Genomic DNA, 26,120 nt, shown 5'->3' with positions numbered 1-26,120 from the left:
TTTTGAGCTTTTGAATGGATTCTAATTTTTGATAGTCAATGATTGTAAATTCTTTTATTAAATTTTTATATATCAATGCATTTGCATCAAGTTTGTTCATGAATTATGATCATAATTCTATCCATAAGGAATGTTGATAGGTCCATACTCTTAACATACATACAGCCAAACAATACGTTACTTGACTCTACATTTACTTCTTGATAAGTTGTCTAAACTCCCCCTCTAGTTGGAAAACGTTGAAACCCTTGTGAAAGCCATTTTGATTTGGAACTGAGCTATTTTAGGTAATGTTACATGAGTCTCATGGTTACATTACTAATGACAGCTTGTTGTAACATAGCACTAAGCAATGAAAATGTGAGTTAAGTATTTATGAAATCTATTGAAGTTGATAGAGAGCACAACTAATGTCACTAGATTGCTTAGCACCCTTTTCTTTACAAGAGGTTCCAATATTAGCTACTAGTTTTAGTGCAAAACATTGCACTACGAAGGGCAATGATGTATGGGTATGTATATGGCATGCTTGAAATTCCATTAAAATCCACATTAAATGGCAAGTAAAAGGAGATTTCATGGTTGTTAACAATCTTTAATTTTCCACCCTTCATAGAGAAGACCACCTAACTAAGGAAGAGCTCCCCCATAGATTGTTTAACAAAGATATTCTAACTTGGGGGTGTTGGAATATGAAGCCAAAGTGAGTCTAAAATGAGTGTTCTAGGTGGTCTAGGTGTGGTTTTATAGTCTAGTGAGTCCTAGACATGACATGTGCCATATTGGGAGATATCCCATAGACATTGTGACTTTCTAGAGTCTAGTAGCACACTATATAGTGTTGTACTTGTCTATTGTCTAAAATATTAGTCAACATCACGCTCTTTGGTATCATGTGAGTACTTGTCCATTGCTTTCATTTTCTTTCCATTTCATTTCCATTATGCTTGTTATCTTTCCTTTCCATTTCTAGTGTTAGCTTGCTTCTCTCCCTACCACTATGATCTTTCATGTGGTATCAGAGCCATGTTCCTAGCCCTGCTCTCTCTTTCCCTTTCCCTTCCAAGAGGTTGAGGTGAGGGAAGCCAATGAAGCTACTCTACCTCCTCCTTCTTTGAAGGCTGCCCGCTTCTCTCCTTCCTTGAGCTCTCTTCTCCATGCCATGATGTGCCACCTCTCTTCTCCTTCCTTCAACTACATCTTTCTGTGACCTGCAGATGATGTGATGCTTCTATCTGGATCTAAAGTAGAACCACAGCTTTGTGTCTTCAGCAAAGTTGTAGAGGATCTTGAGTACTACAAATTTTGTTTTTACATCATTGCAATCTGAGTTTTTTGTGAAAAGTTTTTACATCATTGCAATCTGAGTTTTTTGTGAAAAGTTACAGCCCTTGCAAGAAGTGACAAAATTTATTTCTATGCACGAATTTTGTTCTGCAGCTCAATGATTTGACAGCCAAGCATGACGCAACCATCTCAATGTGGAGCTCTCCATCCTCTTCATTGTTGACCTCTACTCCAGCCCGCCATTTGCTCCTTTTGCCCGACATTCTCTTGGAGCTGTTGCTTGCAAGTTGGTGCCCGTATTTTGCCCATCATCTCTTGGAGCTACTGTCCTTCTACATCTGTCTACCATGAAGAAGTTCTAGACTTGCTCCAACTCATGAAGAACTTATCACGATGATATTTTCATAGTTACACTTGCCCATACCCGAGGTGAATCTCCACGTCTACTATTGCATTAGAAGTGAAGATGCTTCCAGCATGATGTAAGCACTCCATCACTACTTTGACACATTACACTATAGTGACTTCTCTAATTAGTGCATTGCTTCAAGCTTGATGTGAGTCCCAATTACTCCTTGACTTCTTCGATCACCTCTTCGAGTGCTTGTGGTACTCGTGGTACACATTGATTGGCTCTTCAAAGTGCTCGTGACACCTCCTGCCTCTACTTTGACATCAGTAACTCTCCCTTAGCCATTTTGAGAGTCACTATGTATTAAGAAAAAACAAGAAGAGAGATATAGGAAGCAACCAGGAGGGAGCAATAGTCTCCTCTACAATCAGCTCATATTCACCCCACACAATAATACAATTGAACACTATTAAGGTCACACCCATACATAGTAGATAAGAACTAACTATGGTTGAGTCAGTGTGACTCACCTTACTCACCTACTCACACAATAGGAACAATAATCGAGAGCTTGATTCCCAACACTCCCCCTCAAGCTCAAGTAGGGAGCACAACACCAAGTAGCTCTCTAAAGTATGTAAACTTATCTCTACCCAATGACTTGGTAAAGATATCTGCAACCTGATCTTCAGCCTTCACATGTATGAGATCAATCTTCTTTGATAACACCATCTCTCTGATGAAATGATAGTGTACCTCAATATGCTTAGTTCTAGCATGATAAACCAAATTACTTGCCAACTGCACACTAATGTTATCACAATAAAGTTTGACTAGTTTTTCCACATGCAGTCCCAAATCCTGCAGAAGCTTCTGAAGCCAAGCAATCTCACATGCAGCCAATGCTGCACCTCTGTACTCTGCTTTTGTACTAGACAATGCCATTGTAGGTTGCTTTTTACTACTCCAACTCGCCACTACACTACCAAGGCTGAATGCATAACCATTGGTGGATCTCCTATCATAGGCACATCCTGCCCAATCTGCATCTATGTATCCAACTAGTTCTATATCCTTTCCATACTCATAGAGAGTCCATACTGAATGTTGCCTTGACATAGCGCATAATCCTCCTCACTACATCCAAGTGAGGCTTCCGTGGCTTTTGCATAAACTGACTAATGAGTCCCACAACATATATTAAATCAAGCCTAGTAATAGTCAGATAAATCAAGCTTCCAACCATCTGCCTATACATGGTAATGTCATCAATCTCATCTCCAGAATCAGCCATCATCTTCAAGTTTTGATCCAAGGGGATATCCATTGGTTTGCAATCCTTCATGCCAAACCTCTCCAGCATATTCAAGGCATACTGCCTCTGCATAAGCCAAATGCCACATCAAGTGTTCTCAACACCTCTATGCCAAGAAATAACTTCAAGTCCCCTAGATCCTTCATATCAAACTCCATTTTCAGCTTGCTCTTAATTTCAGCAATGCCATCATCATCACTACCAGTCAGAATTAGATCATCAACATAAATCACAATCACAACATATCCAGCAATTGTCTTCTTTGTGAACAGTGAATGCTCAGCCTTCCCAACTGCAAAACCAAGCTCTTGCAGGTATCTACTGATCCTTTCATTCCATGCTCTAGGTGCTTGCTTCAGCCCATAGAGAGCTTTCTTCAACCTACAAACATAGTTGGGATAGTCAGGGTGCACATAACCCTTGGGCTGAACCATATAGACTTCCTCCAAGAAGTCACCATTTAGGAAAGCATTCTTAACATCCATTTGTTGCAATTTCCAGCCATTTGCAGCAGCCAATGCTATGATAGTTCTCACAGTTGCCATCTTGGCAATAGGGATGAAAGTTTCTGCATAATCTAGCCCATACTGTTGTGCATACCCTTTGGCAACCAACCTTGCTTTATACCTTTCCACTAATCCATCAGACTTGCATTTTACTTTGTAGACCCATTTGCAACCAATAGGATTCTTGCCTTTAGGAAACTCCACCAAATCCCAAGTCTAATTAGTGGCAAGGGCATCCATCTCCTCATCCATGGCATTCTGCCAATGACCATGTTGCATAGCCTCACCAAAGATAGTTGGCTCAGTATGTCCCATAACTTTTATCATATATGCATAATGCCAAGTAGCATAACCACTATAAGTTCACCTGTCAATAGGATACCTGGCTCTCTGTGACCTTCTCACTGGAGTGCCTGACTCTCCTTGTTCATGAGGAGGTATGTACCTGCTTCCCTTGACTCCAAGTGTGGACACAGATGGACACAGATGGTATACCCAACTCACTATCCAAACTGTCACTACATGACAAATCATAGCCACAATTTGATGGCCCAGGGACATCATTTTCAGCTTGCAAAAGCACCTCAACAACCTTGGCTTTCCCTTTATCTCTCCCCCTCACTGACATAGGAGTGTCAGTGGAATTGCATAACCTGCCAGACCAAGGATTCACTGTAGTAGAACCAGTAGATGTAGGCCCATATATGGATGTACTAATTTGCTGATTTTTATCATATGCATGATGTGCAGATGCATCATTTGGAGCAACCATTTTCGGCTTGCCATACCAAGATTCCAGCTCATCAAAAACATCCCGACTCACCATAGTCTTCTTGTCGATGGGTTGTAGCGTTTGTAACCCTTTCGGTTCTGTGCATAGCCAATTAACACACATCTTTCAACTTTGGGATCCAACTTCCATCTCTTTTCATCTGGTATATGCACATATGCCAAACTACTAAACACTTTCAAATGACTGACATAAGGCTTCTGTCGATACAATTTCTCATATGGTGTGAGCATATGAATGCCAGTAGTAGGAGTGCGATTCAGCACATACACTGCAGTTGTAAGTGCTTCTGCACAATAATAATCAGGTAAGTTCTTTTCATTCAACATGTCTCTACCACATGAACCAATCACCCCATTATTACGTTCAGCCACTCCATTCTATTGTGGTGTATATGGGCATGTAAGCTCCCATCTAATCCCATGATAGGCCAAGAAGTCATCAAATTCATTTGACAGATATTCACCTCCATTATCTGATCTCAAGCATGTGATATATGACCCAAACTCCTTTTCAACAGGCAGGACCTCATCCTTATGTTTTAAAAAATGCAGCCATGTATACCGACTCAAATCATCAATAAATGTGACATAATATGATGAACCTCCCATCGAGGTAGTGTGTGCAGGACCGCAAACATCAGAGTGAATCAACTGCAAAGGTCTACTACTCTCCTGCAGATGCTTAGTGAATGGCAACCTTGATTGTTTTCCAAACTGGCATGCAGGACAAACATGCTCTAAAGCAGTATACTTGAACTTTGGTAGGCCAACAACAATGCCTTTATGCTGCATATTTTTCAGCTTCTGAATATTAATATGACCAATGCATTTGTGCCAAATTTCCAAATCAGAGACAACACCCATACCATGGGTAAACATAGCAACCTTTAGTTCCGACATGCCTGCATCTAAAGTAGACATTCTTCCTTGCCTTTTCCCTTTCGCAATCAACTTGTAGCCATTACCAAACTCCTCAATGAAGCATCCATCCTTATTAAACTGGACTTGTAAGTTCTACTCAGCCATTTGTCCAACAAACAACAAGTTCTTGGTGATTGAAGACACATGCAACACTTCATGCAGCTTCTTGGTCTGACCATCATGCATCACCAGAGGCATAACACCCTTGTGTGTAATGTCATGCTATGTATCATCTCCTGTGCAAACATAACCATGCACACCAGGAGTCATCTCATCAAACCACTCTCCATGTGATGTCATGTGATTAGATGCTCCCGAATCAATATACCATATATCAGTAGCCAAGTACCTCTACCATGAGAAGCACCTCTCCCCCTACCTCTAAAGGCTCCACCTCCTCTCTGAGGTGACTAACTAAGGGTTTTAGGGACATGCCTGCCATCACCTCTACCACAGAATGAACCTCTGTGTCATCCACCACGGCCTCTCTGATCAAAGTAGAACATTGCATCACTATTCCTTGAGCTACTGCCATTGGTATTCAACCTAGGCTTCACTTCCTCATGGATCAAAAGAGCAACCAGCTCATTGAAATCCGGCATATTCTGCCTCACAGAAATAGAAGTGTCAAATGACTTATATTCGGGACCAAGTCCATTCAGAGTGACTGCAACCATGTCATCATCATCCACAAAAGCATCAGTAGAAGCTTATTGATCAGCTATGGTTTTATTTCAGTCACGTACTCCTGTATTGTTCTACCCTGCCTTGACATATTGTTGAACTTTTGCTTCAACTGAATTTTCCTGGCACTTGTAGTTGTGCCATAATATCTTGTCAAGATATCCCATGCATTCGTGGGAGACTTGCAGTTCAGAATTTGCATAACCATGGCATCTAAAATAGATATTGAAAACCAGTGAAGTACCCTCCATGCTCTTTCCAACCAAGCTTTATGATTCTTAACTTGTTCTATAGTAGCATTTCTTTCTGGCAAATTAGACTCTTTCTCATCACCTGTAACCAAATCCCAATAGCCTTTTCCAATCAAAAAGTTCTCCATTCTAAATTTCCAAATGGGATAGTTATGGTAATCTAATTTCTCACCAACAATCTGAATGATATTATTAGACCCACTTGCATTTGCCATAATTACAAAAAAAATAGATTCCTGCAATTTGGACTGTCAATATCTTTCACACCTTAGCTTGGATGCAAATACTGTCAAAAGCAAAAATGTAGCCAGTGCATGGCTCTACAAACTTCTAGTTCACTATAGATCCAAATTCCTTAAGGATTTTTTGATATTTGCTGCTGAAAATAGGCACCTACACACTTTTGACAGCAGTCTGAAAACTTCAGTTACTAGTTCAATGGATCAACCGGACTCAAAATGCCACTTTGCTACTATCACTGACAAGGCATAGCATCTATCAAGCTACTTGACATTAACATCCAACCACTAGGCACCAACACATATATCCATGAACATTGCAATATCATGCCTGCAACTACTGTTACGAAAATTATATTTTTTGATATATCTTGCTTTGGATATTATTACTTTAGTCAAGTGTGACTATGGAAAAGTACTCCATAGGAGTGCACCGGATGCAACGGGGGTCCTAGTGGATACTTTGTGTGGTTAGTTGGGGATGCCTGACTAGCTTGTGTTTTGCCATGCTAGATGGTCGGTATTGTGGGTGATTCCATGTTAATACTGATGTTGCTAGTGTTATTGGTGTTGTGCTTGATTATTATGCTTTGAGCGCGGTTATGTTGGGATCGATTGATTCGGTGATTCGTTCAATCGATTGTTAATAACTAATGTAATTGGTGGCTTGAGTACAGGTGATGGAACTCATAACAAGGATTGGAGTTAGTGCGAGGGTACCGATCGAGGTGTCACACAGTGCATTATATATGGCCATGGGCCAAATTTTGTATTTGTTTTATTATTGCAAGTTTGAGCAATATATTTTGTAGTGGACATAATTCATTTTGGGCCCTAAGATGGCGATGTAAAGCAAATCCCTCATTTTTGGATGAGAGGGATAATTTTGGCTCCTTGGTGCTTTTATGAAATATCATAAATACTCTAGATGAGGAAGTGTGAGCCACTCATCTAGGGGGGGAGATTGTACCCAGTTTGCTGTCGCTTTCGTGGTGTGATTATGTTCTTCTCCAATTGATTAAGTGGTGACTTTGTGTGAAAATAAATACCCTTTTGGTTTCACTAGTATTAGAGCTTTGGTCATGCTCTTGTGAAGGAATTAAAGAGAAGCTCCCTCGTGTGGAAATTGAAAGGGAGAGAAATTTTGCATTCAGGAAAGTGCGCATCGAGCCTTAGGTCTTGAGCCATGTAGATCACACCAAGTACTTAGGCTGGCATCATCATCTTGGGAGAACTACAACTGATTGTTGGCAAACTTTGAAGTAGACTCCCAAAGTCCTAATGTGTAGCCAGCCTACATCTTAACTAATTGGATTTCATGCCTTCAAGTAGTCAGGACTCAGGAGTCACCAATAAGAGTAGCGGCTCACTGCAGCTCGGCGCCCGCTTGTGGCTCCACCATTCGATTCCCTAGACTTAGCCTTGCATTAAAGGATACGTGCACAGTGCAGCCGTGTTGCCCATAATACTCTAGCAACCTCAAATTTTGCCTGGTGCACTTATCTGTGGCATTTCAGCACGCCTATTGCAGATTTACCAAGAGCTTCCCACTGTGTGTGCCCGTCTGCAAACCTGCAGCTGCTTGCAAGACTTTGTCTTTTGTGTGCACCATCCTACCGCATCCTCACAGATTTCAGAGCACTGAATAGTCTCTGACCAAGTCTGATATCCTCGATGGCGCTACCTTTACTCAATTCTCACAGTACAGCTACCCATTGCGTGCACCAGAGTGCAGAGTCTGAGATCTACAGCCATCGACAGTCTCTGTTCACATGCAGTGCTGTCGTGTTGCCACAGAGGCTGTCATTACTTTGGTAGCCCTTGTTGAAGTTCATTGGGAATCGATTCTGCCCCGCCCGACACGCACCTCTCTGCTGCATCTCTGTATGCCTACGCTGTGTAACCCACAGTCCATTGACTGCACCGCAATCAAGAGCAGCTGACCGGCCTCTCAGAGACTATATCTGTAGACAGTTCGCTTTTTCCTTTAGAATTGGCAATGTCGTTCCTGTAGACTTTAGCGTCCACAAGTCAAAGTTTTCCTTTGACCATATAGATGGAGCAAGGGTAAAGGCTCTAAATTTTATTTTTATTTTTTTTAAAAAGAAGACGTTTGGCGATCTTCAACACAGAAGGGGGAGGCTACTCCACCGATAAGCAAAGGCATTGGAAAAAAAAAAAAAAGAGAGCAAAGCAAAATCTGAAGACACTTGAATCAAGAAGGCGATTGGAACCACGAACCCATACAATTAATTGGAGATCACTCGAGTGCAAAGATGACTACGAGTGACATCATCGGTCACATATCTCCCACTCTAGTCCTTTTCACCTCCGATCAAAGAGTGAGATAATTGATTTCTTTTGCTTTATATTTCATACGCTTAGTATTTTCCACCATCCATTTCTTACCACATACACTCGAATTACACTTTTTCATTCGTTTAATTATCATACACTTAGTATCCTTATCTTTCTCTGCTCCACTTTATTTGTACTTATCGCATTATCATGGCACACCAGCCACAACCACCCACACTCCAAGAGCAGTTAGATGCACTTCAGAGGCATAGTTGGCCAATGAGCGTGAGCATAGGGAGAGATTGGAAAAGAAAATCAATAGTAAGAAAAGAAAGAGGCATTCATCTGACAATGTATCATCTGACGATGATTCTGAGGATGATCTTATTATCAAGACAGTCAAAGCCACACTGAGAGCACATAATTCAAGGAAGGAGAGTAAGATAAGTAGAAAATTTTTCTCATTTCAAAATTTTGATGGAAAGAAAGAAGCACACACTGTCTTGTCTTGGATCAATCAGTTAGATAATTATTTTTCATGGGAGAAATTCTCTGAAAAAGACAAGATTAAATGTGCTGCAAATCATTTAGTAGAGAGTGCTACACTTTGGTGGAACATCACTAAGCACAGTAAAAAGCGACCAAAATCTTGGAAGTATTTTCAAAAGCTCATCAAGAGAGATTTTCTTCCCTCACATTTCAAAGCAAAAGCTAGACAACAGTGGGATACTTTTAGGCAGTTCGATAAGGAAACAATCTCCACATATACTGATAGATTTTCGCAAACGTTGATCCAATTACAATCCTTAGAGAAAGTTAATGAGCGAGATCAACGCAGGAAGTATGTGGCAGGTCTAAAGTCTAAGTTGAGAGCCAAGATTAACATGTTTCATCCTCGCTCACTGAGCTCTGCAATTTCTCTTGCAATGAATTGTGAAAGGAAGAATGGAATCCTAAAAGAAGGGAAAGATTATGAATGGCATGTACCCTTCCATAAGAAAAAGAAATTTAATAAAAAGCCCTTCTTTAAATCTAAAAATGGTTTTGTTCCACAGAATATAGATTCTCCTTTGAAGCTGAACGGTGGAAATTTTCTAAAGAAAGAAATAAGGTGTTTCAAGTGCAACAAGGTGGGACACATAGCCACTGAGTGTCTTGAAAGAAAGAAGACCCTGACGGCAAAAGTGCACATGATTGACGACAAAGCAGCCAAACAAGAGGGACGTAAGTATAATTGTCATGCTCTTCTAAAAATGAAAGGTTTCATTAATGGCAAAGAGGTTGTTATTCTGCATGACGATGGTAGCACACATGATTTCATTTCGAAAAGAGCCTTAGCAAAGCTAAACCTAAAGTCTTTCCCATCTAACTATAAGGTTAAAGCTGCTTTTACCAAAACAAAGTACAATTGCACTATAGAAGTCAAGAATCTTGAAATCTCAATCAAACCCTACAAGGATACATGAAACTTTCTAGTGGCACCCCTACCGGGAGTGGACATCATCTTAGGAATGCCATGGAGGCATCAATATAATCCTAAGATAGATTACGATTCACATCAAATGTGGATTGAGAAGGACAGACAAGAAATATGTCTGAAAAGCTCAATGAGACCTGAGATCAGTCCTTTACTCAACCACACACAAGCCAAAAGAGCAATTAGAAAACATGAGAAGACATATCTAATTTTGGTGAATACGATAACGGCTACTCAGCCAAACACTAAGCCTACACACCAAAAGTTTCTTTCTCAATTTTCTAATTGTTTCTTAGAGGATTTACCACCTGGACTACCAAGTTCTCGACCTGAAGATCATAGGATAGAAATTCTATCGGGCAATACTCCACCTTGCAAGGCTCCTTATAGAGTCAATCAACTAGAACAAAAGGATATTCAAAAGCAAGTGGAGGAACTGATAGAGAGAATATTGATAAGACCCAGTAGTTCTCCTTATGGAGCACCTGTCTTATTAGTCAAAAAGAAAAAATGGAACCTATCGAATGTGCATAGACTATCGTGCACTAGACAAAATCACAGTGAAGAATAGATATCTAATCCCCAAGATTGATGATCTTTTGGATAAATTGAAAGGGGCCAAGGTCTTTAGTAAGATAGATCTCAAATCTGGCTATCATCAAGTTCGTATGGTAGAAGAGGATATATACAAGACTGCCTTTAGAACTCACACGAGACATTATGAGTTCCTAATATGCCTTTTGGGCTAACTAATGCTCCAGCTACTTTTAGTAGAATGATGAACCAAATCTTTTTTAAACACCAAGATTGTGTGGTAGTATTTTTCGGTGATATTCTGGTGTTTAGCAAAGATGTTGAGGAGCATAAGGAACATCTGAAGCTAGTCTTTTCACTCTTGAAAGAAAATCAATTATACATAAATCGTGAAAAGAACAGTTTCTTTCAAAATCAGATAGAGTATTTGGGTCACATTGTATCTGCCGATGGCATTCGAGTAGATCCAAAGAAGATTGAGTGCATAGTCACATGGCCTAAGCCCTAAGATATACATGAATTAAGATCATTCTTGGGATTGTGTAGCTTTTATAGAAAGTTCGTCAGAAATTTCGCATACATTGCACATCCATTGACAGACCTTCTTAGAAAAGCTAAGCATTTCTTATGGACTGAGCGTCAAGATAAATCTTTTACAGCTTTGAAAGAAGCTCTCACACAAGCTCTTGTGTTGCAACTACCCAATTTCTCTAGACCATTCTTTGTAGTTGTAACCAATGCTAGTGGATATGGAATTAGAGCCGTACTCATGCAAGATGGACATCCAATAGCATATGAGAGACGAAAATTAAAAACCAACGGAATGCAATTATAGCACATATGATAAAGAACTAACCACTATTGTGCATGCCTTATGAATGTGGAAACATTATTTGATGGGATCTGAGTTTCTTATCAAAACCGATTAGCAAAGTATCAAGCATTTGTTGACTCAGCCACTTATATCCGATAGGCATATCAAGTGGGCATTATCTATACAGAGTTTTCAGCCCATGATTTAGTATCAACCTAGAAAAGGGAATGTAGTTGCTGATGCTCTTAGCAGAAAGCCAAGTATTAATCACATCACTGCTATAGAGACCCACCCTTTTGAAGGTATGAAGATTTCTTATCAAGGGGATCCAAACTTTTCTGATATATGGAACAAATTAGAGAATAACAATTGGAATCCTATGTTGGACTTTTCATGCAATGATGGATACCTCTTTTATCAAAAGAAATTATGCATCACTCGACCCTCTAGACAAATTGTAATGGAGGAAATGCACCAACCACCATATATGGGACATAGGGGAGTGACTGCCACTTTACAATGATAGCAAGAGAATTTCATTGGCCTACTATAAGAAAAGATGTGGCTAATTTTGTAGCCGAATGCATCACTTGCCAGAAGATCAAGAGTTACAAATGAAAGACCCCAGGATTGCTAATGCCTTTGCCTATTCCTACACAATCTTGGGAACAAATAGATTCTATGGATTTCATAACTGGTGGTTTTTCTACTACAGCAAATCAAAATGATATGATCTGGACGATAGTAGATCGCTTTAGTAAGCAAGCTTATTTCATCCCATGCAAGAAGACTTTAACAGCTCAGGAAGCTGCACATTTATTCATTAAGCATATCTTTGTTCATCATGGCTTGCCAAAGATTATAGTGTTTGATCAAGATTCGAAGTTGTGTAGTAATTTCTAGACTGCATTATTTCATAATTTAGGCATTAAGTTAGATTTCTCATCAGCCTTTCATCCAGAATCGAATGGACAAACTAAGGTTACAAACAATACTATTTTGGATATGATAAGAGCTTATGCGGGAAGTCAACCAAAGACTTGGGACAAATACATTCATCTCTTATAGTTTGCTTATAATAATACTCCTCATTTTGCAACTGGAAGAGCACCCTTTGAGATTATCCATGGGAAGGTTTTACCTATTCCTATCACATGATTGACCCATAGAGTAGAGGCAGCAGATGCATTTACCCATGACTATCAAAATATTCTCAAAGAGGTTTGAGAAGCCATTGTAATCGCTCAAGAGAAGTTCACAAAACAAGCTAATAAGAAACGGAAACACATGCTTTTTAAAGAAGGTGATTATGTACTTCTTCAGATTGAGAAAAGAAGATTGAAGAGTGTTGAGAAATGGCCAGTAATCAAGATGTCCCCACATCTTTATGGACCATTCAAGGTGATTCAAAAAATCAATGATCTAGCTTATAGGCTTGAATTACCTGATAATTGGAAAATACATAATGCTTTCCGTATCAGCCTTTTAAAGCCCTTCAGAGGAACTTTACCTATTCATCCTGTCTATGAAGAGGCTCCATTGATTGTTGATGAAGAAGAAATTCTAGAACCTGACTGCATTATTGATCATCAACAGCCGGACCTCGACCCAAAAAGGAAATGTCTATATTAAAAAATACTTGCTCAAATTTAAGAATCATCCAAGAGATGATGCTCAATGGATGCCTAAGCGGTTTTCTCGAGCTTTCCCAAACCTCATTAGTTCCTATAATCAAACACGCAACTGAGGTTAGTTGCAATCCAAGCAAGAGGGATGTTACGGAAATTATATTTTATGATATATCTTGCTTTGGATATTATTACTTTAGTCAAGTATGACTATGGCAAAGTGCTCCATAGGAGTGCACCGGACGCGGCGAGGGTTAGTGGATACTTTGTGTGGTTAGTTGGGGACGCCTGACTAGCTTGTATTTTGCCATGCTAGATGGTCGGTATTGTGGGTGATTCCATGTTAATACTGATGTCGCTAGTGTTATTGGTGTTGTGCTTGATTATTATGCTTTGAGCACAGTTATGTTGGGATTGGTTGATTCGGTAATTCGTTCAATCGATTGTTAATAACTAATGTAATTGGCAGCTTGAGTACAGGTGATGGAACTCATAATGAGGATTGGAGTTAGTGCGAGGGTACCGATCGAGGTGTCGCACAGTGCATTATATATGGCCATGGGCCAAATTTTGTATTTGTTTTATTATTGCAAGTTTGAGCAATATATTTTGTAGTGGACATAATTCATTTTGGGCCCTAAGATGGCTATGTAAAGCAAATCCCTCATTTTTGGATGAGAGGGATAATTTTGGCTCCTTGGTGCTTTTATGAAATATCATAAATACTCTAGATGAGGAAGCATGAGCAACTCATCTAGGGGGGGAGATTGTACCCAGTTTGTTGTTGCTTTCATGATGTGATTGTGTTCTTCTCCAATCGATTAAGTGGTGACTTTGTGTGAAAAGAAATACCCTTTTGGTTTCAACTACATCTGACAATTTGACAGAAGTTGTAAACTGTGACTTTTTTTTATTTTCCCAAGCTCATAACTTTTGACAGTAAATCCAAATGAACTTGTTCCAAAAGCAAAGTCGGAGCTTGTATACTTGCCTCCAACTTGTCAGTTCAAACTAGCATCCAAATCCACACAATTTGAGAAATAAACAGTCCGAAAAGTGACAATTTGATCACTTTTGAACAAAAAAACAGTAGTAGCACTTTTTGTGTTTGGAGGAACACGAGAGTCCTCGTAGCTTATAGAGAGACTAAGACTCCACAAAAAATGATGTATGAGGATGTAGCAAACCTTTGGGGTGCTGGTGCTGGAAAAGGAAGAAAGCAAGTCATATATCACTTTTGAAGTCTCCAAAAGCTGTCTAGGAGAAAAAACGAGATCTTCAAGCTGAAGGTTCTCCTTACTTGATAGGAGATGTAGGAGAGTTTTTTTCAGCCACAAACAACCTCCAGAGAGCTGGGCAATGAGCTTTGGAGAGACATTTCACAAACAACCTCCAGAGAGCTAGGCGATGAGGTTTGGAGAGGCGTTTTTGCTTCTTACTGCTATGTATACCTCTTGCTTGGCTCAAACCAAGTAGTAGTTGTCCTAAAAAAGAGATCAGCTCTGTTCTATCACACCCAAACAATAAAAACGAGTTTTGTTTTGTCAAAATACATCTCCCACGAGCAACCTATGGGTAATAGTGATCTCGCCTTAGCAAGAAGACATCAATTGGATAGCTCCCAAGCCAAACAGAAGTTGGAAATTGCTACTTCAGTCCAAAAAACGAGATCTCTTCTCATCACTTCGAAGCTTTAGAGTAGAAGAAGCACTCCCGCAAGCTTCCACAAGCAATTGGGCAACCAGAAGGCAAGGAACAGTAGCTATGATACCATATTAAGAAAAAACAAGAAGAGAGATATAGGAAGCAACGAGGAGGGCGCAACAGCCTCCTCCACAATCAGCTCATATTCACCCCACACAATACAATTAAGCACTACTAAGGTCACAACCATACATAGTAGATAAGAACTAACAATGGTTGAGTCAGTGTGACTCACCTTATTCACCTACTCACACAACAAGAACAATAACCAAGAGCTTGATTCCCAAGACTATGTGAGTGCTCCATCTAGGTACCCCATGGACTTCACCAACACATCTCTTTTGGGGCGTTCCTACCTAGTGCTTCTTCGACATCATCATCGTCTCACATGGATGTGCACACATGTGCAGTGGCTACTTGGAGAACATCTGTTACTCCTAAGAGATCTATTTTTATTATTCCTATAGCTTGATGTATTTTGGGGTTCTCCACCCTGGGTAGTCCCCCTAAAATGATATGTATTGAGTGTTTGGTTTTCATTAAGTCTAAAGGTCCTCTGCCTTGGATAGTCCTCCTAAAAAGATGTATTGGTTTTCCTATTTTTGGTGTGTGGCTTCCTAACATGTCCTGTTATGAAGCCAAGGGGGGATGTACTATGGGAGCCATATGTATTGGCTTTGATAGGTCTCGTTATCAGGCCTAGCCGAGTTTCAAGATGTTGGTGTATTTCTAGACCAATGAGCTGGTCATGTAGCCATGCTATAACATGAGCCTCTGAGCATGTTGAGCCTCAAGCCATGAGAGTGCTTGGAACATGCTTAGACTTTAGCCTCTGTGTTTCATTGGGTGCACAGTTTGATGACTGTCATTGTCATGTTCTATTCTTGGTTCCATTCCAGTAGTCTTTCACCTTGCCTTCATGGGGGGGTGTTGGAATATGAAGCCAAAGTGAATCTAAAATGAGTGTTCTAGGTGGTCTAGGTGTGATTTTATAGTCTAGTGACTCCTAGACATGCCACGTGTCATATTGGGAGATATCCCATAGACATTGTGACTTTCTAGAGTTTAGTGGCACACTATATAATGTTGTACTTGTCTATTGTCTAAAATATCAGTCAACATCAAGCTCTTTCATCTCATGTGCGTACTTGTCCATTGCTTTCATTTTCTTTCCATTTCATTTCCATTATGCTTGTTATCTTTCCTTTCCATTCCTAGTGTTAGATTCCTTCTCTCCCTACCACTATGATCTTTCAGAGGGGACTTGTGGGATAGATACTATTTTTCAATTGAAAGAATGGAAGGAGATCGAGAGAAAAAAACCCCTCACATCCTATAAAAACACCACCAAACAAGCCCCCCTGCCCCTCATTTGTCTCCCCTCACTTTTGCAAGCCACTACCATCTCTCCTCCATCTCCAAGTATTGCCAAACCTCCAAATTTTCCATCCACCTCCATTTTCTCTTAACCACCATTCATCCACCAATTCCACCCCCACTACCACCACTTTTTCCATCAAAGCTCCTCCCTACCACTACCAAATTTTCTGCCAAGCTCCTCTCCTCCATCCTCCACTTTTTGTCCACCTTTTCCATCCCCTCCACCACCACTTTTTTCGTCCATCTGCCCCCCCCACAACAACCACCACTACTTTTTCCATCAAGCTCCTCCCCTTCATCCTACACCTACCATTATCCTTTTCCATCCTACACCTTCTGTTAGCCTTTTCCATCGTCTCTACCACCACTTTTTTCGTCTATCTCCCCCCCCCCCCACTTTTTTTGTCAAGCTCTTCCCGTCTATCCTTCACCTTCCACCCACCTTTTCCATCCCCTCCACCACCACTCCTTTTTTCCTCCTTCGCCACAACCTCCCCTTCCATCACCACCACCTCCACCACTCAAGGTACAAACCTTTTCCTCAATTCTCCCATACCCCCCTTCCTCTTTCCTCCACACCTCTTCCATCCCCTCCTGGGGTGCCAACTCAATATGTAATATGTTACTACCCTAGTCCAAAATCTAGGGTATGGGGGGACAAGATCCATATATAATATGCATGGATTTCCTTTAAAATTTTCAAATATGTAAGGGGAAAATATTAAAATTTCATCTCCCCCTTGTTGAGAGTTGACACTCAACATCATGTGAACATGTGTGCATTGCACCATCACGTGATCATATGTGCATAGCACTAACCTTATAGAGTGCTATAAAGGAAAGGCTTAGATCCCCTAGCCCTAACCCTAAATGGGTTTGTATATATTCTATTTTTTCAATTAAATCTTGTGTATAGTTAGTCATTTGTGGTGTGCTCTCTAGCTGTGCCTTGTCTCCTCATCTCCACTCTTCTCCTCTCCCCTCTTCATATTTTGTCATGGTATCAGAGCTCCCTTGCCTTCTGTTGAGGCATTGCCATCCTTCATGTGAGAGTAATTGAGAGATTGAGAGATCGATAGAGATTGAGTGTTCCATTCTCTTTTGTTGAGAGAAAATTCCGTCCATTGAAAGAAGATTTCCATCATCTCCTTTTAGAGTTCTTTGAGAGAGATTCATTCCGTTCATAGTTCTACTCCGGGTGAGAGAGAGAGAAAGATAGGGAGAATTCTTCTTGAGAGATTCATTGTTTCTATAAGAGAGTTCTTTGGGATAGAGATGTTCTTATCCTTGATGACTGAGAGAGAGAGGTTCTGGCCGGTTTTTCCTCAACAAATCTACTCCAACAACCCATCTAGCAGCATGCTTCGAAGAGTGGTAGCAGCCTCAACTTCTACAGTGACCTACAGACTCTACTAGTCTAGCCTCTACTCCACAACAGCAATGCCTCCTAAGGTCTAAGCACAATGCTTAAGGCAGCTGCAACAAAGCTCTCCAGCAAGCCTAGATCTACACAACGAGCTGCTTGACAGCCACGGCTATGACTCACAATGGCTCCAGTAGCTCTTACAACTCCTAGCCACCGCTAATGAATTGCTTCCACCATAGCCACTTATGATGCTCGTCACCACCATCACCAGCACCGAAATCAGATAATTGCCCAAATATTGTTGTTCCGTAGAAGGAGCTCCCTAAGCTTCGCAGTGTCTCTGGTGCCTCTCCATAGAAGAACTCCATCTATCCTATCGCTCCCAAGAACTGTACACTTCTTCAGAATCGGCACCAAAAGGCAATCGTAGATCGGAGGAGCTAGCACCACCTCGGCCAACAGCCCTTCCTCAATGAAGAATGTCCCTCCTTGCACATACACAGTGTAGAAGAAGAAAGTGCACACCCAAATAGGGAGCAATCTTACCTCCTCGACCTGCATCACGGTGCACAGGCTCCACGGATTCCTTGTCGTCTTGTAGCAACCTGAGGCATCCACACCTTTGTTCGCTTCATCAAGGGCCATCTAGCGCCTCCATACTCATGGACTCCCTCGGCGGGAGGCTCTCCTACGTGGCTGCAACCAAGTGCTTCTACAACCTCTAAGGAGCTACTGCCCGACCTACGCCTCTAGCAATGACCCTCTTGCAGGCTCATCCACAGGCTGTTTCCTCCATCCAACAAGCTCCAATGAAGAAGGAGATGAAATCTCTAAGATTTTTTCAAAATCTTGACAAGATTCTGGCTGCCCACGATGAGGCACGTGGCACCCCACCTCACCCTATCCAATCCACAAACTGTAACCACAGTGGTAGGGTTGGTCAAGCCAATCCTAGGTGAGGTTTAACCTTAGTTTATCTAACCCAGTCTAGGTTAGCCAAGGTGTGATCAATAGGTCTCCACATGGCACCCTTATCTCCTTATCTGCCACGTCAGTCGTGCTTGCCACATCAGCAGTCTCATACACTTGCCACATCACCTTATCTAACACGTCAGTAGCCCCGTGAGGTTGCCACATCACCCCTACCAGCTCAGCTACCACGTCACTTGCCACGTCATCAAGGACACATCATCACTGCCACATCAGTAAGCCACATCATCTGGCCACATCACGGTGCCACATCATCATTGCCATGTCATCTGCTGACATCATCATCTGTGCCACCTCAGCTGTCCAGACAGCACTGACCTCTGCAGGCACACACAGTGGTCCATAGTCACTTCATGTGACCACTCCTGCCACCTCAGCATAGGGCTTCACTAGCACACATCTTGCTAGGCACAGTGCCACATCATCACTACATGTGACTCATAGTGACAGATCATCATTGAGCACATTTGCACTCCTTTTGCCCCTCCACATAGATCAAGTTGTATCTCTTGATCCAGGAAGAATTTGAGGGTGCTCCAAAAAGGATGTCGATCATTTTTTCGTGCTCTACGCGCTTGTTACATCACGCACACATTTCGGCACAAGTTACACTCACATTTGAGCCTCATCGACAAAACCACTTCCTTCATGCACATTTGCCTTTACATCGACGCATCTGACCTAGCACTTAAAAAGAACAAAAGAAAAGGAATTATTTGCTATTCTTTCATCGATCGACGGTTGGTATAGATCTAGATCAGAGTAGACTAGATCGCCATAGAGGGGACGCTTTGAATTTCCCTAAGTTACCAATCTAAGCCATGACTAAAATTCTCGACTAGTACCCAGTCCATATGCTCACATACGATTTCACATCATTACATGACCTGAAACCTTACATTCATCAGTTCAGTGAGTAGACTTCAGAGTTGAAAGGCATTGCAGATTGTTTCAGTGGGCAGATAGCACTTGATTTCACACACACATGCCACCATTGTAAAGCCTATTCGGCTATCTCATGGCATCATGCACATCATTTTAGCCTTGTACATCCTCTTGGCTATTCCCAGCATCATTTCCACAAGCCTTGTAATATAGATTAGATTTTATATATTGCATAGTCTAGAGATTTCACTTGGCATAGTCAGTGTATTTGCAGTTGATTCATACAAAGCTTTTCATGACACTTTTGAGTACATTTCTTGCACCATGTCGACTAGCAACTTCAATCTAGAGGCATCTGCTAAGTTAGACAACTCCAATTACGGTACATGGAAATACCGAATGGAGAACATTCTTGTACTTCAAGACAAATGGGAGTATGTCAATGGGTCTACACTTGGACCATTGGACAATCTAGCCACAAGTAGCTCTACTCCATCTGTTGTCACAACACCAGTCATTCTCAATAGACTAGGAGAGGGATACGAGAATCTAGTCTAGAGTATTGCCATTCAATGGCAAATTCTAACACGGGAAGAACTTCAGTCAGTTCTACTTGGTGAAGAACTCAGGACTCAAGCTATTCAAGCTTGAAAAGGTCATTCTAATGATCAAGCATTTACAACTTCAGACAAAAGTAGAGGCAAAGGAAAAGGCAGAGGTAGCGTCATCATCAACAAAATCAAAGCCAGAATCAGCATCAGCATCAGCATCATCCTCAGCAACATCAAAATCAGCAAAGAGGAAATCATTCCAACCGAGGAAGATTCCAAGGATGAGGGAATGCATCCACCAATGTGTCAAACATTCAGTGCAACTACTATTACAAGTTTGGACACTATGAAAGAGATTGCCGCAAGAAGCAGTACGACCAAGGTGGTCAATCCAGTAGCAATCGAGGGAATTCTCGAGGCAGAGGAAATCATCATGGTGGACATTCTAGTCACAGTCATTTTGCAAATTAACATGGAAATATGTTTCTTGCAAGCAAGGATGCATCAGACTAATACAGTGTACCTAAACTCTGATTTCAATCCCAAAGAGGATTACATGTATCAAGTCGACCAAGTGGAACAGGATCCTTGGTATATCGACAGCGGTGCATCATCTCACATGACAAATCATCAGGAATGGTTCACAGAGATGAAACCATTAGAAGGTCAAAAAAATGTCATCTACACAGCAAACAATTCACCGAATCTAGTTCAAGGGACTATGTGTTATCCCTATGAACAATTTCACTGGTATGAAAGGATTAGTGAAAGATGTGCTATATGTTCCGAAGCTCAGCAAAACCTTTTGTCAGTAGGTCAAATGACGGAACACAATTACAAAGTCATCTTCGACGGTGATGAATGCACTATCAGAGACAAATCCAAAAGATGTCAGCTAGTAGCAAAAGGTGTCAAGGAAGGATGCTTATATAGAATGCTAGCTATAGTACCAGATAAGCATGCCATGTCTCCGAAGCTACAGTTTCTTGGAAAAGTTTGCAAAGCATGCTGCTTCAGCAAACAAAAGCAAACCAACTTTGTCAAAAGTACCTCTCGTGCATGAGGTATTCTTGATTTGATACATACAGATGTATGGGGTTATGCCCAAACCCGTAGCATCAATGGTTCACTTCACTACTTGACTTTCATCGACGACTACAGCAGATATTGTTGGGTCTACTTTTTGAAAGAGAAATCTGAAGTGATTTCTAGATTTCTAGAATTCAAAGCCATGGTAGAAAACGAGACAGGCAGAAAGATCAAAGTCATGAGATCAGATAGAGGGGGTGAATACATGTCTTCAGCATTCATGAACTTTTGCAGAAATCACGGCATTCGAAGACAATTCACATGTGCAGATACTCCTCAATAGAATGCAAGAGCTGAAAGGAAGAATGGGACTTTAGCAGATAGTGCTAGAGCAATGCTTAGTGAAAAGCATCTTCCAAATCAGTATTGGGCAGAAGCAATACCTACAGCAAACTACTTGCTTAATCGGCTTCCTACCAAACTGATATAGGGTATGCCTCCTTATGAAGCATTCACTGGACAAAAGCCACACATTGGGCATCTCTGCATATTTGGTGGCATAGCATATGCCCACATACATGATGATCATCGCAGAAAATTGGATGCAAAGTCATGCAAATGCATCATGGTTGGCTACAGTGAAGAAAGCAAAGCATACAAATTGTATGATCCCATCAACCACAAAGTGATTATCTCCAGAGATGTAATCTTTGATGAGGAATCAGAATGGAAAACCTCACCTACACAGGATATAGAAGCATGGACTTCACAGTCATCTACAGAACAGGTTGATGAAGAAGAGTGAGAATTTCCAGCAACACCCCAAGCAGAGCCACAACAGCTCAGACGGTCTACCAGGGAAAGCAGACCTCCAGCCAGATTGACATATGCTCAGAAAGGTAAAGCAATTCAGGTGGAAACCACTAACTATGCTCTTATGACTACCATCATGGCTACAGAAGAGGCAGTGTACTTCAAAGACATAGTAGACAAGCCAGAATGGCAAATTGCTATGAATGAAGAAATGAATGCTTTGTATAAGAATAATACTTGGGAATTATGCGACCTTCCACCAGGAAAGAAGGCCATAGCAAACAAATGGGTATACAAAGTGAAGTACAATCCAAATGGCAGTATTCAGAGATACAAAGCCAGATTAGTTGCAAAAGGATTTGCACAACAATATGGTCAAGACTATGATGAGACTTATGCTGCATTTCTCAATGGTTATCTAGACGAGGAAGTCTACATGCAACAAATAGCAGGTTATGTTGAACCAGGAAAGGAGAATAAGGTTTGCCATCTCAATAAAAGTCTTTACGCCTTAAAACAAGCACCCAAAAGTTGGTACAGCAGAATCGACAAGTATTTTGCTGATCTAGGATACATGAAGTCCAATGTAGATCATACTCTCTACTACAAAGTTCAAGGGGAAGACATTACTATTGCACTTTTGTACGTAGATGATCTGATTGTGACAGGAAGCAAGGATAGCTTGATCAGAAAACTGAAACAAGACTTATCTGCAGAGTTCGACATGAAAGATCTTGGACTTATGCACTATTGTCTTGGAATTGAGTTCTAAAGAGATTCAGATAGCACATTCATGAGTCAACTCAAGTATATTGACAATCTCCTAAAGAAGTTTCATATGGCAAATTGCAAGATTGCAGCCACTCCCATGGAACAAAATTTGAAACTTACTAAAGATTCAGAAAAGCCTACAGTCAATGACAGATACTACAAGCAGCTCATTGGATCTCTTATATATCTGACAATCACACGGCCAGATATTTGTTATGCAGTAAGCTCACTAGCACAGTTTATGGCAAATCCAAGACAGTCTCACTAGAATGCAGCCAAAAGAGTCTTGAGATACATCAGAGGTACAAGACAGTTTGGGATAGAATATAGAGAAAGTCATCCACAGTTGCATGGATACTATGACAGTGACTATGCCGGAGATCATGAGACCAGGAGATCGACACAGGGATATGCATTTTTCCTTGGTCAAGGTCCTATATCATGGTTTTCAAACAAACAACCAACTGTTTCTTTATCTTGGACTGAAGCAGAATATAGAGCACTTACTACAGGTGCATGTGAGGCTATATGGCTCAGAAGACTATTGTCAAAAATAGATTACTTTGATGAGTCAAAGCCAACAATAATATACTGTGATAATCAATCGGCTCAAGCATTGGCAAAAAATCCAATATATCACTCCAGGACAAAGCACATTGATGTCAAAGAGCACTTCATCAGAGAAAGAGTGTTACTTGGTGACATCACACTGTAGCATTGTGATAGCAAAGAGAATGTTGCAGACATCTTTACCAAACCACTCGGTAAAGAGCTATTCGAGAAACACTGACTAGCTCTTGGTTTGACGCAGAGGAAGGACATTCCCATTAAAGGGGTGTGATGGAATGTAATGCTCAGTCCTTCGATTCCCTAGAATCATCATCTTGAAGGAAGGCCTACTTCATGATGTGTATCTTGAGGGAAGATGTTGAGAGTTCACGCTCAACATCATGTGATCATGTGTGCATAGCACCATCACGTGATCATATGTGCATAGCACTAACCTTATAGAGTGCTATAAAGGAAAGGGTTAGAGCCCCTATTCCTAACCCTAAATGGGTTTGTATATATTCTATTTTTTCAACTAAATCTTGTGTACAGTTAGTCATTTGTGGTGTGCTCTCTAGTTGTGCCCTCTCTCCTCATCTCCACTCTTCTCCTCTCCCCTCTTCATATTTTGTCACCCCCACCCTCAAAATATAAGGTATATACCTTGAAAAATATGCAAGATTTTAAGATTTGTACATATTTTTCATAATATGTGAGGCCCAAGCGGGGGGGAGGGGGGTGTCTTTTGGACGAGGGGGGGTAAAAAGAAAAATACACTAAAATATGAAAAACCATCTCCGTTCAAATTAATGTAACTTTTTCATGTGTCACACAAATTTCAAGGTGTAAAGACATATTTGAAGCTCTTTTAGTGTAGAACACAACCATGTTAATTTGAATGATTTCTACTCATGGCATATTGCTAAATCCATCTCAAACTCAAGATTTTGATGGGTTTTATTACTAAAGGGAGTTGGCACCCCAAGCATCCCCTCTCCCCCGCTCTCCTTCCATTCCCACCCCTTTCCTCTCTCCACCCTAAAACACCCCCTTTCCACCCTTTCCTCTCTCTTCCACCCCTCCCTCTCTCTCATCCCCTCTCCATTCTCTCCGTAACCCCCCCTCCGTTCTCTCCCACATCCCCCCTTCGGTTCCTACCTCTCCTCCTTCCATTGTCCCTCACATCCCTCCCTTCCATTCTGTCCCATAGTCCTCCCCTTTCCATTCTCTCCTTCTCCCCTTCCATTTTCTCCCACCCTCTCTTCGCAAATGTTGCAAAAGTGTTTGCCATTTTGCTATTTTGATACTGTGTCATTGCTTTCCTCAACCTGCAATTTGTTCCTTGTGCCTTGACCAAGCTTTTTGGCTTTCCTATCCTGTAGCCTCTGTCTCCTTTGCTTGCAAGTCATGGCAGGATGCATGTTGCCATCGACGCCATCACGGATGTTTTTATTGAAGGTATATTTATATATTAATATAAAATATTGGAAATTTTTAATCGAGAGGCTAAAATTCTGGGGTTTAGGGCTTTCTTACCTGGAAAATTAGATGTGCCAAATACCCTCTACTAAGAGGATACCATCCTACAGTTCCCTTCACCTCCCATTTCATGGCCTATTTTCAGCTTCAAGCATATCTAACCATAGGCTATGAAAAAGAGGTAGAGCACAAGGAGACTGATGACATGGATGATGACCTCGAAGATCATAATGTACTAGTTGATGATGATGAAGAGATGGACTTACATGACCCGATCAGAGAGAGGTTGGTGGATGAAGAGAAAGTACACATGGTTGCTTGATTTGAACTCAGCAAAAGAGGTGAATATCTCTAGCTTTCCTTTTCACTTCTTTCAATCACGTACTTCTTATGCTAACAAGCTAAATTTTCCTAGTCACTATGCCACCCCCCTCTAACCCCTCATACATCCCCCTTGACCACTCAAATCCCTCGAGAACCATGTGATCCTCAGGTATAGTGATTTTGCCACACATCCCTTGGGTGCCGCAGCCGCCCTCGAGCTAGGCACCATCAGATTGTGTGTGCCCTTGGGCACCATGTGTTGAGAGTTCACGCTCAACATCATGTGATCATGTGTGCATAGCACCATCACGTGATCATATGTGCATAGCACTAACCTTATAGAGTGGTATAAAGGAAAGGGTTAGATCCCCTAACCCTAACCCTAAAAGGGTTTGTATATATTCTATTTTTTCAACTAAATCTAGTGTACAGTTAGTCATTTGTGGTGTGCTCTCTAGCTGTGCCCTCTCTCCTCATCTCCACTCTTCTCCTCTCCCCTCTTCATATTTTGTCATGGTATCAAAGCATGGTTTTGCCTTCTGCTGAGGCGCCATCCTTCTTGTGAGAGAGAGTGTGAGATTGAGAGTTCTCTTGAGTGTTCTCCGTGAGAGTCCACTTCCGGTAAGAGACCACCTTTCATTTCTTTGATAGAAATTTATGTTCATTGAGAGAGATTTCCGTCTGTGTGAGATTGAGTAATTTCCTTGTGAGGATTTTAATTCATTTTGTGAGACATTCTTATTGTGAGAGAGAGCGCTTAATGCTCTACTGGTTTTGAGAGAAAGAGAGATAGGAATTTTGGCAACTCTTTACCGAGGTAGTCAAGCCCGCCTTCAGCAAAGATCTGGGCACCAGCCTTGAACCACACAGCCTCGCCAAACTTGACTCCATTCTTGGACAGAAGCTCAGGGGTGACACAGCCCAAAGCTCCGAGCATAGCCCATCTGCAGTGGATGACCTCAAGCTCATGATTCTTGGCAAAGGTCTCGGGGTTAGCAGAGAGCCCAGTGGTGTCCCAGCCATAGTCACCGGGGAACTCACCAGTGAGGTAGCTAGGGGCCTCACCAGAGAAGGGGCCGAGGTATTTCACGCGGTCAAGGCCATATTAGGGGCTATCAGAGACCTTGGAGATGGATTTTCTCATGGAGATATGGGCTTCACCGAGGCTACCGATCTTGGAA

At 41.3% G+C, this 26,120-nt stretch overlaps 1 protein-coding gene across 1 annotated transcript in view; it reads right to left on the bottom strand.

Annotated features, from left to right (window-relative positions):
• The window catches only part of LOC147905331 (protein NRT1/ PTR FAMILY 7.3-like), a 71,636-nt gene extending 45,760 nt beyond the window's left edge, over window positions 1–25,876 (bottom strand). Inside the window, exon 1 of the mRNA XM_087378952.1 lies at window positions 25,753–25,876. Coding sequence (XP_087235078.1) covers window positions 25,753–25,876 — 124 coding nt within the window. The remainder of the gene's footprint in view (window positions 1–25,752) is intronic.
• Between the last annotated feature and the right edge of the window lie 244 nt (window positions 25,877–26,120).

Source organism: Dipteris shenzhenensis, chromosome 1 (assembly GCF_047967505.1).
Source record: "Dipteris shenzhenensis isolate YYH24624 ecotype China chromosome 1, Dip_SZ_1.0, whole genome shotgun sequence".
Classification (NCBI taxonomy): domain Eukaryota; kingdom Viridiplantae; phylum Streptophyta; class Polypodiopsida; order Gleicheniales; family Dipteridaceae; genus Dipteris; species Dipteris shenzhenensis.
The sequence above is the reverse complement of the archived record's forward strand: the minus strand, read 5'-3'. Positions and strand labels throughout refer to the sequence as shown.